At 51.9% G+C, this 14,812-nt stretch overlaps 1 protein-coding gene across 3 annotated transcripts; it reads right to left on the bottom strand.

Moving 5' to 3' along the window:
* Positions 1 to 502: 502 nt before the first annotated feature.
* RELA (RELA proto-oncogene, NF-kB subunit) lies at positions 503 to 8,889 on the bottom strand. 3 transcript variants are annotated; one of them, XM_025878542.2, is made up of 11 exons: positions 8,731 to 8,889; positions 8,092 to 8,118; positions 7,837 to 7,988; positions 7,516 to 7,664; positions 6,775 to 6,866; positions 6,289 to 6,420; positions 5,351 to 5,455; positions 4,920 to 5,132; positions 2,738 to 2,818; positions 2,555 to 2,629; positions 503 to 1,807 (listed from the first exon to the last, which is right to left on the bottom strand). In XM_025878542.2, the coding sequence occupies exons 1-11, from the start codon at positions 8,735 to 8,737 to the stop codon at positions 1,221 to 1,223; spliced, it is 1,620 nt and encodes a 539-aa protein (XP_025734327.1). In that variant the 5' UTR covers positions 8,738 to 8,889; the 3' UTR covers positions 503 to 1,220. The 3 variants fall into 3 exon arrangements, with proteins under 3 accessions (XP_025734327.1, XP_073739579.1, XP_073739577.1); XM_073883478.1 differs by lacking the exon at positions 8,731 to 8,889 and adding an exon at positions 8,576 to 8,594; XM_073883476.1 differs by lacking the exon at positions 6,775 to 6,866 and having other exon boundaries at positions 8,731 to 8,863.
* Positions 8,890 to 14,812: the final 5,923 nt, after the last annotated feature.

Below are 14,812 nucleotides of genomic sequence, written 5' to 3'. Positions count from 1 at the left end.
ACAGGATGTCACAGCATAGGCCTTTACCTGGAATCTCCCCTTCCCCAACAGATGCAGACTTTCCCTTGCCCATCCGAGAGATGAAATTCAAACCTCTTTAGTCCAGTGTCCTTGATCTTTTATAGCCTGGCCCCATCAAACCTTTCCAACATTGCCTCTTTTACCCTCCTCACTTTCAAACGCTGCTAGCCGCTCTGTAAAGACTCACCCTGCTCTGTTGATCTAAGACCTAAAGCTGATAGGGCCTCTGTGACGCCCTTCCGGAAACTACTCCATCCCCACAGCCGATAGGCCCTACTGGCCTCACACTACACCATCCACCTCAGCTGCCTGCTTTCATGCCCCCGCATTTCATTCCCCCGCATTTCATTCCCAGGGCATCCTCAGACTGCAGGCTTCTAGATGGCAATGCAAATACTCATCCAGCTCTGTATCACTTAATGTCCAGCCTGACGTGACCAGCAAAGAGTGTGCTGTTTGCTGAAAGAAGGGAAATCTCCAGCCAGCTTGGCAATGAATTTATTAGTTCAGAGTAGAAAGAGCAAGAGTCCAACTGCTTCGATTCTTCAGTAAAAACTGAGCCTCTTGATTGGAGAGCTGCCAGCCTGCCCTCCCCCCTACTCTCCAAACAACTAGCCCTACTATCAAGGCACTTGAGAAAAGGGGAAACAGAGGAGTCTCAGACCGAACCTCCCTGGATCCTAGGAGGGGCCAGGCCAGGCCCTCAAATGCTGGTGTTAGTTCAAGGACAATGCCAGCACCACAGAGGGGCTGGTAAGGGTCATTATTTTGGCACAAGGTGGGAATAATCCAGGATTTGAGGAAGACACTTGGTGATAAGGCTTTGTGGCCTCAAAGGCCATAGCTCCAGCCTGTCCCTCTCTCTAGGAGAGTATTAGAAGCTGGAGGGTAGGGATGGGAGCCCCCAGAATTCCCTATAAAGAGAAAGGGGGTGAACATCAGGATAGGGGAAGAGTTTGAGTCCTCCCTGCTCCCCACTTTCCAGAGAAGTTAATGCTTCTGCTTAAGCACCTCCAAAAAGAGAGAGAGATAGACACTGCCAATAAAAGAATAAAATGCACCCCCCCAGAAGACATTACCCAAAGAAGTTGGGGGCAGTTGGAGCACACCCCATCCCCCCCAGAATCCATAAGTGCTCGCTTTGGGAGGGTTTCAATCTCCTGCAACCCAGTGCTCCAGGCGGGGTAAGTGTCACCCACTTAGGAGCTGATCTGACTCAGAAGGGCTGAGAAGTCCATATCTGCGATGGAGGAGAAGTCTTCATCCCCTGAGAGGAGGCCGTTGGGGAGCCCAGAGGCCCCTAGGGGAGCAGGAGTTGGATCAGGGGGCCTCTGGGACCCTGTCACCAGGCGCGTTATTGCCTCAGGGTACTCCATGAGCATGGGCTCGGCTGTGTGTGGGGCCACAGATACACCCTGGTTCAGGAGCTGCTGAAACTCAGAGTTGTCAACGGATGCCAGGTCTGTGAACACGGCGGGGTCAGCGCTGTTGCCCAGCAGGGCCCCCAGGTCTTCGTCGGCATCAAACTGCAGCTGCAGCAGGGCCTCTGACAGCGTCCCTTCCCCGGCCTGGGTGGTCTTGGGGGCTGGGGGGACCACAGCCTGAGCAAGGCCTGGGGCTAAGATTGGGGCAGGGGCTGGGGCAGGGGCTGGGGCCAGGATTGGGGCAGGGGCCGGGGCCAAGGCAGAGGTCTGGTTTGGGATCTGCCCCGAAGAAAAGACCATGGGGGAGAACTCCTCGAAGTTGATGGTGCTGAGGGACGGCGTAAAGGGATAGGACTGGGGAGCTGGGGAGAGAGAGACAGAGTCAGGGGTCAGAGAGAGCTTCAGAGACCCACCCCGTCTGTGCACCAGCCCCTCCCCAGGAGCTCTCTGCCAGCACCCCACTCCGTCCTTTTACTCTGCCTGGTCGACACGGTTCTGTCCTCACCCCCTCCAGCCCCCACAGCTCTCCCAGCTTCTTAGAGGAAGGGATGCTGTCGGCGATCAGCTGGTACAACTGCACTTTACAGCTGAAAACGAAACCTCGGGAGACCACGAGACCAAGGAGCATCCAGTGTCGTGGCCTGAAGCAGGGCACTTCGTTACTCTTTTTTGAGCTACAGAACAGCACGTACGTTCTGCTACCTTAGAGGAAATTTTGATTCCCTAATTCAACTGGAAGCTGAAGGCAAAGAGTGCATTTTTAAACTGTTTCCCAAGGAATCCAATACGGGATTTAGCTGACACAGTGGTTTCTCAGCCCGCAGTGCTCATTGGTAAGGGCATCAGCGGGCTGGGCCACACTTCCGAAGCCTCCGATTGCACAGGTCAGTGATGGGACCGGGACCCAGGAATGCACATCTTCACCACTCCCTAATGGCTCAGATGTAGGTAACTAGGCCTCAAGCCCTGGGAAACATGAGCCCAACAGAGAGCAGGCTTCAGACACCTGCTGGTGAAGCTGACTGCTTGTCCCCCCAGCCCAGGTGTCTAAACCACAGGCCAAACAGATTGGAGCCTGTAGTTCCAGTGGGGCAACAGGAAATCCTTACCTGGCTTGGGAACGGAAGTTGTGCTTCGGGAAGGCACAGCAATGCGCCGGGGTGGAGGCCGGGGGTCGGTGGGTCCTGTGCGGCAAGACTGGGTCAGTCCCTAGCTCCCAGTTCCTAGCTCCCTCGTAGTCTCCCTCCCCCGTCCACCACCTTCTCTCTAATGCTCTCCACTACTCCTCTCACCATTGAAAGGACTCTTTTTCATGATGCTCTTGAAGGTCTCATATGTCCTTTTGCGTTTCTCCTCAATCCGGTGACGATCATCTAGAAAAGAAATGGGGAGAAGTGGGCCTTGCTCTTTTCAGCTGGATCCCCAGAGCTTGCTTGCTTTCTTTTTTTGATCCTCAGAGCTTTCAAAGGACGCTCAGGAGGAAGATGATGATGAGAAAAGCTTTCCTTAAGACCCTTTCTCCAAACCCTCCCCGCCAATGAGAAGAGCCGCACAACACTGTGAGACACAACAATTCTGAGAATCCCACAGCTTTCCGAGAAGGCCTCTGTTAGCTGAATGCAACCCCCAAAGTCCACATGGACGCCTCCAAGTAAAGGGGCCAAGCTCTGGGGGGACAGGAGCCCTTGGGGGACCCTGTCTCCAGCTTATTTGCATCGCCCACATCCTAGCTCACTCCCAGCCTGGATCCAGGCCTGGCCAAGATCTTTGTGCTCTGGGGCAGCTGAGGCACGACAGGCTTGCGGAAGACCAACAAGAGACCCGCACTCTTACCTCGGACGGTTGGCTAGTTCAGCCCGGGGCCTCCAAGACTGCCTACGTACCGTGGCACGTGGATAACTCCAAAGCCCTCAGTCCAAAGCCAACCTCATCATCTCACCTCCAAAATCTGCTTCCTCCTCCTCCAGGGTCCCCTCACCACCCATCTGCCCTGTCACCAAAACTAGAAACCTTGAGATCGTCCTCAACATCTTCCTTTCTCTCACTTCCCACCACCCACTAACTTGACAACACATTTACCAAGCACCCACCACATGCAGGCTCTGTTTTGGCCACTGGGGATATTGCTGTGAGTAAGCAGACGAGACTCCTGCTCCCCCAAAAGTTGACACCCTAGTGACGGGGGGCAGAGACACAACCATACACAAGTGATAGGAGCTCTGAGGAAGAGACACAGGGTGATGTAACAGAACCGGAAGTGAGGCTGGAGAGTTGAGGTGGCCACGGAAGCACTGGTGTGAGCCCATCGTGTGAGGATCTGGGGCGAAGCATTTCAAGCCGAGACAACAGCTGGAGAGCAGGTCCTGGGGAGGACCCAGGGAGGCCAGCGGTGGAGGGGAACTTGGCCATTCGCTCCAAAAGGTTCACAGCACATCTCCTGGACCACTGCAGCATCTTCCCTGCAATGGCCTCCCTGCCTTCGGTCTCTCCTCTCCAATCCTCTACATAGCCCTGCCAGAGTGAGGTTCCAGATCCACTGGTGCCCCTTCCTTGCTTAAACCTTCGGTGGCTCCCCACTACCTTTAGGACAAAATCTTGGATGAATGCCTGAGTCTGACACTCAAGGCTCGCTGCTCACTGGCAGCTCTCGCGAGGTTGCCCCAAACACAGTGGGCGCCCTCCAACACCCCTGAACCTCCAGGTGCCTGTCTGCCTGCCTACAGAATGCACTTCTGGGTCTTTCTCCACCTTAAATGCTCCTGCTCCACGTGGCCATCTCCAGCTCTTTGCACACGCCTCCCTCCATCTCACACGTCATTCTGTCACTTAAGAATCTGTTCTGCGTGTTTATCTTTCTCATGTGACTGAGCTTCTGGAGCGCAGGGAACACATCTCCGTCACCTCTGTATTCATACTCCCTAGCACGGGCCCTGACACCAACTGGGCTCTCGGTAATTATTTGTGGAAAGAACCGATGGCTGTTTCACGGGTTGCTTTCCAAACTCTATTAGACTGTCCCGAGGGCAGAAAACACCCTCAGGCTAGATGATGGGCTTTGGATTGAAGATCATTCTGGCTGTTCCTAATGTGGTCAGGTGCCCAAAAGCCTGTATCAAATCATGACGATGTCATCGTGACAAGAGACACACAGCATGCCCACAGGACCCTAGAGCCAGAGAGCCTGGGTTTAAATACTAACTCTGCGACTATCAATGTGACCTCGGGCAAGTTAGACACCATGTTCTAAAATCAGGTAATTCACTGATATGCTTGGAATAGGACCAAACACGTAATAAGGGCTCAGTGTCTTGGGTGCCCTTACTATGAACTGAGGCAAGCAAGAGAATCTGACTATTGCATAAATCCCTGCCCAACTCCAGTGTGTGACCCTCACCCACAGCCACGTCTAGCCCTGGCCTCACTTTCACTGGCGGGAGTCCGACAGCCCTGCTGCTTCCCTCCCCAGCTGTGTACCTGTGTCTGGCAAGTACTGGAATTCCATGGGCTCGCTGAGCTCCCGATCTGAAGGCCGCCGCAGCTGCATGGAGACACGCACGGGGGCCTGCAGGCTGGGGTCAGCGTAGGGAGGTGTCCGGAACACAATGGCCACTTGTCGGTGGACGTCAGCTTGAGAAAAGGAGCCTCGGGCCTCCCAGCCTGGTCCGGTGAAATATACTTCAATGTCCTCTGCAGGAGATGGGGCAGCAATGTGGGTCACTGTGTTCAACTCACACAGCTCACCGGCCCCCCACAATTGCTGAGACTTGTTTCCTGAGATACATCACTCTGCTGCCCCCGAGGTGTTGGCGGGAGTGTTTAAAGCCAGTCTCCTGACACTCACCATCTCTGCTTAGCCTTGCCCCTCACCTCCTGTTCCAGAGTCCAGCCCTCTTCCTGGTGTATACCTTTCTGCACCTTGTCACACAGCAGGAAGATCTCATCCCCCCCGAGGCAGCTCCCAGAGTTTCGGTTCACTCGGCAGATCTTGAGCTCGGCGGTATTGGGGGCACCTGAGGGTGTGGGAATAAGGAAGGAAGCCCAGAACCATCAGAGGTCTCCAGTGCTGGCCCGCAGGAGATGCAACATCCCTGTCCATCCCAGAGTCAAGGCTGTCCAGAGCTTCCTGACCACACCTCTGCAGCCAAGGTTCGACCGATCCCATGGCTCCTCGCTCCCAACTTCTTTAGCAACTGTTTACATACTAGCACCTACTATGCACCCAGCACCGTTCTAGGCACGGAGAACACAACAAAACCCAAACATCTCTGACCTCATGGAGCTTATAGTCCAGGGGAACCAATCTGGTCACATCTCCTCTCTTTCCACCACACCCAAGCAACCTTCAGGGCCCAGTATGCTTGGCAACAAACCCTTCCCTCCTGACCTCAACTTCATCCTGGTTTCCTATCCCTTTTATTTTCATTCATCTTGGCTGGTTACATAATTTAAAAGACTGCAATTGATCAACATTGGCCCAATTCATCTGTGAACTTCCCGTGAGCTTTCATCATTGAATTACTACTCTGTACCATCATCTTGTTCCTGGGAGTTCATTTCCTGGAGTTTTTAGTACAGTTCTGGGCACACCATCCTCTCATCACCTATTCAGAGTGCCTGTCTTCCACTGGACTCCCTGCCAGCCTGGAAACTATGCCTCAAGGGCAGCTCAGGGTCTTCTCTGCCTTGTCCCCTCAGCCAGCACAGAGCTGGACATAGAAGAGATGACAAATACACAAGATGCCTGAATGAAGCCAGAGCTCCTCTCGCAGGCCATTCCCAGCCAACCCCCTTCCTCCTCCCAGGCTCGTCCCTCTCCCCTTCCCATGGCTCCTTGGCCACTTACGGTTGTCAAAGATGGGATGAGAGAGGACAGGTGACAAGCGGAGGGGCCTGCCTGCCGGGTCCCGCACTGTCACCTGGAAGCAGAGTCGCACCGCATTCAGGTCGTAGTCCCCACGCTGTTCTTCTATGGGAACTGTCACAAAAATAGATGGTCAGGGGATCGGGAGGTGTGGTGGGGAGTTCTGGGCCAGGGGAATTGCTTGAGTGTGTGTCAAACAGTAGGAGTCCTAAAGGAGGAGGGAGAGAAGGTTCTAGACCCATCACTGACCTGGGTGACCCACCTGGGAACCTGGATGTCATGTCCCCTCACTGGCTCCCAGTTTCCCCAGTGGTAAAATGGGAGTGTGTACTGAATGAGCAGCAAAATTCCATCTGTACTATGAGTCTTGGCCAATGAGGGAGAGATGCAAGGAAGGTGGCTCCGAAAGGATGACAGAGGGTGGGGGTCCTTCAGGCAGGTCCCATCCTTTGTTCCCTCACCCCTCACCTTGGAAGGGATTGTTGTTGGTCTGGATGCGTTGACTGATGGCCTGCTCCAGGTCCCGCTTCTTTACACACTGGATCCCCAGGTTCTGGAAGCTGAGTCCCCCCGCCAGGAATAAGTCCCCTTGTCTCTGCCCAGTCTGCCCCTCCTTCCCATACCCATTCACCAGATCACCACTGTGCTTCACCCCCTCGAATGGCTTCCTACGGTGCTGCAAAGAAACCCACTCCTTACCTTAGCTGACAAGCACCTGTGCCCTGCGGCCTGGCCCTAGCCACAGTCCCTGCTGGCCCCCCCCACCCTCAGCCGCAGTAGCTTCTTTTCTGTTCTCCAAACACACTAAACTCACCCCCTACTTCGAGACCTTTGCATTTGTTCACTCTGCTTGGAATGTTTTTTCCATGCTTCTCTGCTCTTTCTCACTATTCAAGCCTTAACTGGGAGGCCTTTCCTGACAATCCCCGGCCTCCCCTCCACCAGTCGGCTATTCTTCCAACCTAAAACTGTTTTTATTTTCATCAGTGAGGTTACTTTGGGGGTTCAGAGGTGATTACGGGGTCCATCCCTATCCCATGGAGCTCATATCTACTTGACAGTGGAGATGCACAAACAGGTAAGTTCAAAGCAAAGAGAATCTGCTTGCAGAGCTAGGAGTGAGGAATTCTGCCCCGTGTCCAGCTACATAACGGCCCTGCCTCCTGTCCCCCGACGTCACCCCCTATACCCTGCTGGTCAGGAGCTCACCTGTGGATGCAGCGGTCTGGGCAGAGCTCAGCCTCATAGAAGCCATCCCGGCAGTCTTTCCCCACAAGCTCATGGGGGTGAGGCCGGTGAGGGGGGTCCTTGGTGACCAGGGAGATGCGAACTGTCCCTGGCCCAGTGTAGCCATTGATCTGTTCAAAGTACAGAGAACATCTAGAGACTTGGGAATTCCAGTCCCAATTCCCAGACGCTGACTGCACCCAGGGCCTGGAGGTGAGCCTGCTGGGGTTCCGCAGTTCCTTCCCGCAAACCCACTCTGTGCGCCCCGCCCCCCCCCCCACCACCACTAACAGCCATGCTGACCTTGATGGTGGGGTGGGTCTTGGTGGTATCAGTGCTCCTCTCGCCCGGGATACTGCCGGCGGAGCGCCCCTCGCACTTGTAGCGGAAGCGCATGCCCCGCTGCTTGGGCTGCTCGATGATCTCCACATAGGGGCCGGAGGCCTGGGCAGGCTCTGCAGGCGAGACGCGGACCAGCCCCAATCAGGCGGCTGCCCTCCTTGTCCCGAACCCCCGGGGAGCTCCTCCCGACTCACTGAGAAAGGGTGGTCCACTTACCAGACGGGAAGATGAGGGGAAACAGGTCTGAAAGGAGAGGGAGACAAGGGTCGGCACAAGCCCACTTCCCATCCTTACCACGGTGGGCCTGCTGCCCCGCGGAGAGATGGAGCCAGACTCCCTCCCTCCCAAGGGCACTGAGTCAGGGCCTGCTCCCTGGAAAGCCTGCGGTGAAACTAAGGAGAAGGGGCAAAGTAGGCAGAAACACCTGTTTCCTGATGGAAAACTGGGTACAGCGTCCTCTCCCTACTGAGGGAAACGGAGTCAGGGCCCGTTCTACTTCCATAAGGAAAACTAAGGGAGGGCACTCCCCACACCTCACCCTGAGAGAAAACTGAGTCAGATACATTCTCCCCTAACAAGGAAACTAAGTCAGAACTGCCCCCATGGCCCCGGGCTGAAACGGAGTCAAAGCTCACCGCCCCCCTTCCCCGGAGGATACTTTGTCAAGACCCCGCCACCCAAAGGGGAAACTGAGTCAGACCCTTCCAAGCCCGCCCCGCCCCGCGCCACCATCCGGCCGGCCGCTCCCTGCGTAGCGCCCCGGCGCAGGAAGGGGCGGAAGGCGGCGCGGGGTCTCCCGTCGCCGTCCCCGCGGCCCCGACGCGGCCACCCCGCGGGGTCAGAGGGCGCCCTCACCGTCCATGGCCGGGGTCCCGGGGGCGGGGCCGGGGTCGCAGCTGGGCCCGCAGCGCGCGCTACAGCCAAGCCATTCGCCAGAGGCGGAAATGCGCCGCGCGCGCCCGCCGCCGCGTCACTGCCGGGAATCCGGCCGCGCCTGCGCGCTGCGCCGCCGCCGCCGCCGCTACCGCCGCCGCCGACTCGGCCGTCGTCACCCGCGCGGGGCCAGGTGCGCGCCCCGCCGAGGACTGGAGGTCGCGCGCGCCGCCGCTGCCGGAGGCTGGGAACAAGTGCGCGCCGCTCGGGGGACTAAGAAGCTGCTCGTCCCGACGCCGCTTCTGGGGCTGGCGGGGCTGCTGGGCTCCCTTCCTTGGTCTGGGCCCCGCCTGGAGGGCGGGCCCGACGATTACTCACAATGTTTTTAGGGGATTTCGGGGGCCCCCTCCCGCTGATCGGAGGAGTTTGGTGATGTCACCAGGCCCGGTCTGGAGCCCAGCCAGGGCTGCTGGCTGCGGCCGCCTTCCCTGCGCAGGGAAAGGCCCGGGCCTGCTTCGCCTGCAAAGGCCAGGTGGCTGAACACACGGTTTCCTAATCGCCAAAGGTGCTTCATGGTAGTTGTCGCCGCAGAAGCACTTTTTAATTTGCCATCCACCCCAATCTGAACGCAGCGGGGGCAAAAGGGAACGACCGGACTTTTCCACCTGGCAGTGCTTGGACCGTGGGTTTCGCAGAGCGGGCTGTACGCCAGGGGCGACCGAGGCCGCGCTGAGTCGGCTGCCGCTAGCCAGGGGGCCGGAGGGCTCGTAGGTTTAGGATTCATATGCGTTGGGCGCCTGGGTGGCTCAGATGGTTAAGCGTCTGTCTTCGGCTCAGGTCATGATCCCAGGGTCTTGGGATCGAGTCCCGCATCAGGCTACCTACTCCTTGGGAGCCTGCTTCTCCCTCTGCCTCTCTCTCTCTGTCTCTCATGAATAAATAAATAAAAAGTTAAAAAAAAAAGATGCATATGCGTTTACGATTCATCCATACTGCGGGTCCTGGGGGGACGATGGATGGACAGGGGTAAATATCCTCTCTGCCGCCAGATGTCTGTGTCTTAGAAGGTCCCGGACCCCTGGTGCCGCTTCAACCGGCAGGGTCATTTCCCCCTCTCCCCCGCCCATCTCCCCAGGACCTACTGTTAGGGTCCAACCGTTGACCAGAACATTTCCACTAATTACCCATCAAGTGACCTCTCGGCGGGGGGCGGGGTATCGTCCCCAAGGCCAAGCCCATATGCGTATGCGGGGTGAGGGAGGAGGCTGGAGTAACCCCCACTCCAGGCTTTTTGCTCATCCCCAAAGGAAGCTGCCCCGGTGGCAGGCTGCAGATTCTTCCCCAAATGGAGAAAGACTGACTTCGTTCTAAATTAGGGAATCATGTGGGAATTGGAAAAGATTGGAAATTCTGACTTGCTTTCCCAGGCTCTGAAAAAACAGGAAGAGAAAAGTGAAAACAGTTAACCACCCCTCCCACTCATTTCAGTTTCTCCTTTGGCTGGCCCGGATTTGAAGAGTCAGCTCACTTTTTTTTTTGAGGAGGCCGACTTGAGGTCGACAGAATGGATTAATTACAATCTTTGGCTAATGACACAATTAGTGATCCTTGCATGATCCTCTTTTAAAAATTCACATATATTTATAACTTAACACGTGGAATTGCACTGTGCCAAAACAAGGGGCTAGGTAGAATACCACCAGGACTGTGTCCACCCACCACCTGTTCATCCCCCTACACTGGCGTCCCATGCACCATCACCCAGTAGTCTGTGTTACTGCCTTGACATGTTTTAAAAGAAAAAAAAAGAAGTACTCACATATACAGGCCTACACAATATGTTGTTTGGTTTTGATGAGTTCTGAACTTCTATGAAGAGAGTTATCATACTACTTTTCCTTGGTTATTTGCTTTTATTACTCAACATATTACTAAGATTCATCTGTTCCATTGTTCATTCACTTTTTACTACTGTATACTATTCTGTTGTGTGAATATACCATGGTTTGTTTGTTTATTCATCCTGAGAATGGCCACATGGGTTTCTGTGGCTTTTTTTTTTTTTTTGCTATTATAAACAGTGTTATTAAGAACATTCCTGTGTATGTGTCCTGTTGTACATGTATCCAGGGTTTTTTGGGGGGGTACATACCCAAAAGTGATTTATTAGGGTATAGAATTTCCCTTTATCAGTTTTCTAAATAAGGTCTTAGTTCTCTCATATTCTCCAAAATTGATAAATAGGCATTTTTAAATTTTTAAATTTTTTTTAAAGATTTTATATATTTATTTGACACAGAGAGAGCACCAGCAGGGGGAGGAACAGAGGGAGAGGGAAAAGCCGACTCTGAGCTCAGTGCTGAGCCTGATATAGGGCTCAATCCCATGACCCTGAGATCATGATCTGAGCCAAAATCAAGAGTCAGAGGCTTAACCGACTGGGCCACCCAGGTGCCTAGGCATTTTAAAAAAATCTTAATGAATGCATAGATTTAAACATATTTGATGTGCTTTGATCTGTTAATATTTGATCTATTGTTATTCTTTTTTTTTAAGATTCTATTTGACAGAGAGAGACATAGTAAGAGCAGGAAGACAAGCAGAGGGAGTGGGAGAGGGAGAAGCAGGCTTCCCGCGGAGCAGGGAACCCGATGCGAGGCTCGATCCCAGGACCCTGGGACCATGACCTGAGTGGAAGGTAGACGCTTAACAACTGAGCCACCCAGGCACCCCTGATCTATTGTTATTCTTATTGAAGTTCAAATTGTTCCATCTCTGACCAGTGGAAGTCTTTTCAACTCTGTTCTTCAGGACTTTTGACATAATTCCACAATTCCGAGATCTGGAATTGGAAAGCTTTCTGAAGAGCCTGGTTCTTCTTAGTGGGAAATGGTATTTAGAGACCCCAGTCTTAGTGCTAGTATCAATAAGTATCGATACTGGGTGAGTCATTGTACATCTTTTCAATAAAGAGACTATATATATAAAATAAATGCATCAGGAGTTCGCATTGGTATCTCCTTTTCTTTTTTTAGATTTTTTATTTATTCATTTGAGAGAGAGACAGAGAGAGAGCACAAGCAGGGGAGAGAGGCAGAGGGAGAAGCAAACTCTCTGCTGAGCAGGGAGCCCAATGTGGGGCTCGATCCCAGGACCTAGAGATCACGACCCGAGCTGAAGGCAGATGCTTAACCATCTGAGCCATCCAAGCGCCCCGTGATATCTCCTTTTCAAATTTAGGACCACAGGGTTTTAACTTAACCTCAATTATCTTATGTATTTCTCCTGTGTTTAAAAAAAAAAAAACACAACTCAATTCTCTTTTTGCAGACATAGAACAATGCATTCTTAAGTTCATATGTAGTCTCAAGGGACCCTGAATAGCCAAAACAATCTGGAAAAAGAAAAACAAAGTTGGAGGACTAATACTTCTTGATTTCAAAACTTACTACAAAAGAATACTAATCAAACTAATGTGGTACAGATATATAGATCAATGAAATAGAATAGATAGCTCAGAAAAATAAACTCTCATATATATGTTTGAATGATTAAAAAATTTTTTTTTTATTAATCAGAGAGAGAGAGAGAGCACAAGCAGGGCGAGCAGCAGGCCGAGGGAGAAGCAGGCTCCCCGCTGAGCAAGGAACCCGATGCAGGACCCCATCCCAGGACCCTGGGATCATGACCTGAGCCAAAGGCAGATGCTTAACTGACTGAGCCAACCAGACGTCCCTATATGGTTGAATGATTTTGGAAAAGAGTGCTAAGACCATTCAGTAAGGAAAGAACAGTCTTTTCACAAATGGTGCTGGGAAAACTGGATATCCACTTTCAACAGAATAAAGTTGGACCCTTACCTTACATCATATACACAAATTAACTCAAAATAAATTGAAGACTTAAAGAACTAAAACCATAAACTCTTTTTTTCTTTTTTAGAGGGGGAGAGAGAGTGAGCGAGTGAATGCATGGTGTGGGGGGAGGGGCAAAGGGAGAGGGAGAGAGAATCCTAAGCAGAGTCCATGCCCAGCGTGGAGCCCAACGCCAGGCTCAGTCTTACAACCCTGAGATCATGACCTGGGTCAAAATCAAGAGTCGGACACTTAATCAATTGAGCCACCCAGGTGTCCCAAACTATAAAACTCTTAGAAGAAAGCAGAGGGGAAAATCTTCATGACATTGGACTTGGCAGTGATTTCTTGGATATGACACAACAACACAGGCAAACAAAGAAAAGAGATTTTAAGAAATAGATAAATTCGACTTTGTCAAAACTGAAAACTTTTTTGCATCAGAAGACACTATCAATGGAGTAAAAAAGCAACCCACAGAAGGGGAAGAAATGTTTACAAGGCATGATCAGATAAATATTCATATCCAGGATATATAAATAACTCCTAAAACTCAACAACCACCACCAAAAAACTCAATTCAAAAATAGGCAATGAGCAGATATTTCTCTAAAGATATAAAATAGCAAATAAGCACATGAAAAGATGCTCAGCATTAACAGCCATCAGAGAAATGACTAATATACAAAGTTTAATACAAAGATGAACACAAATATGAACACAGAGTTTAATAAAACAGTGTAAATATTGTCTATAAAACCATATAAATAGTTTTCTTGTTGGAGCTGGTTGTTGGTGGTGTTGTTGGGGTGTGTGTGTGTGTGTTTTAAGTAGGCTTCACACCCAGCATGGAGCCCAACACAGGGCTTGAACTCAGAACCCTGAGGTCAAGACCTGAGCTGAAATCAAGAGTCAGACACTTAAACGAGGACACCCCCAGGTGCCCCGTTGTTTTTTAAGTAGGCTCTACACCCAACGTGGAGCTTGAACTCATGACCCTGAGATCAGGAGTCGTATGCTCTACCAGCTGAGCCAGCTAGGCACCCATGGAGCTGGTTGCCCCTATTTATTTGCTTTTTAAAAGATTTTATTTTGGGGGCACCTGAGTGGCTCAGTCATTAAGCGTCTGCCTTCGGCTCAGGTTATGATCCCAGGGTCCCAGGATCGAGCCCCGCATCAGGCTCCCTGCTCAGCGCAGAGCCTGCTTCTCCCTCTCTCTCTGCCTGCCGCTCCCCCTGCTTGTGCTCTCTCTCTCTGTGTCAAACAAATAAATTACATCTTAAAAAATATTTTATTTTTAGGTAATCTCTACACCCAACGTGGGGCTCGAACTCACAACCCCAAAATCAAGTCACATGCTCTACCGACTGAGCCAGCCAGGGGCCCCAAACCTCCCAGTTTAAATAAGGAACTTAGAAACAAGTTATCTGTCAGTTTTTCTGACACATATGGAAATATCTGCACCAGTTATGGATTTAATATCTGTTTCTGTAACTCTCCTAAAAATGACATCTTCCAGGGGCGCCTGGGTGGCTCAGTCAGTTAAGCATCTGCCTTCAGCTCAGGTCATGATCCCAGGGTCCTGGGATCGAGCCCCACATCGGGCTCCCTGCTCAGCAGAAGCCTGCTTCTCCCTCCCCCACTCCCCCTGCTTGTGTTCCTGCTCTTGCTATCTCTCTCTGTCAAATAAATAAATAAAGTCTTTAAAAAAAAATGACATCTTCCCTATCTCTTGGTATTTTCCTCCCAGTGGTAATTTGGGAATGTATGAATTGAAATTGTATCAAACTGGAAAAGTACACCTGGATATGTAAAGAAATCACTGCTTTGCATCTTTCTGGCCACCAGCCAGTTGATTTACTTTACATGTGACTTGTCTTAGTTCACTGGGCCCTGGGAACCAGCTCCCCTGGCCCATTTCCAGCATTATAACAATAGCTAACATTGCGCATTGATTGTGTGTCAGATTTTGAGCTAAATGCCGTACATGGGTGATCATTTGAATCTAATGCTCACAGCCAGTCTTTGAGCTAGGTGTTGTACCATTCACCTCCACATTACATGTGAAGTAGCAGGTTCAAAGACACCGGGTAACATGCTTAAGGTCACATAGCTTCTGGAGAAGCCAAGATTTAAACCCAGTTCTGTCTGACCTGAGAGCTGACATTTTGTCGCAATTACCTACGACAATGTGACCAGGGAGCCAAGTC

The sequence above is a fragment of the Callorhinus ursinus genome, unplaced genomic scaffold, assembly GCF_003265705.2.
Source record: "Callorhinus ursinus isolate GAN/ISIS: 27379988/994484 unplaced genomic scaffold, GSC_fseal_2.0 scaffold51, whole genome shotgun sequence".
In the NCBI taxonomy this organism is placed as follows: Eukaryota; Metazoa; Chordata; class Mammalia; order Carnivora; family Otariidae; genus Callorhinus; species Callorhinus ursinus.
This window is presented reverse-complemented; position numbering and strand designations above follow the sequence as displayed.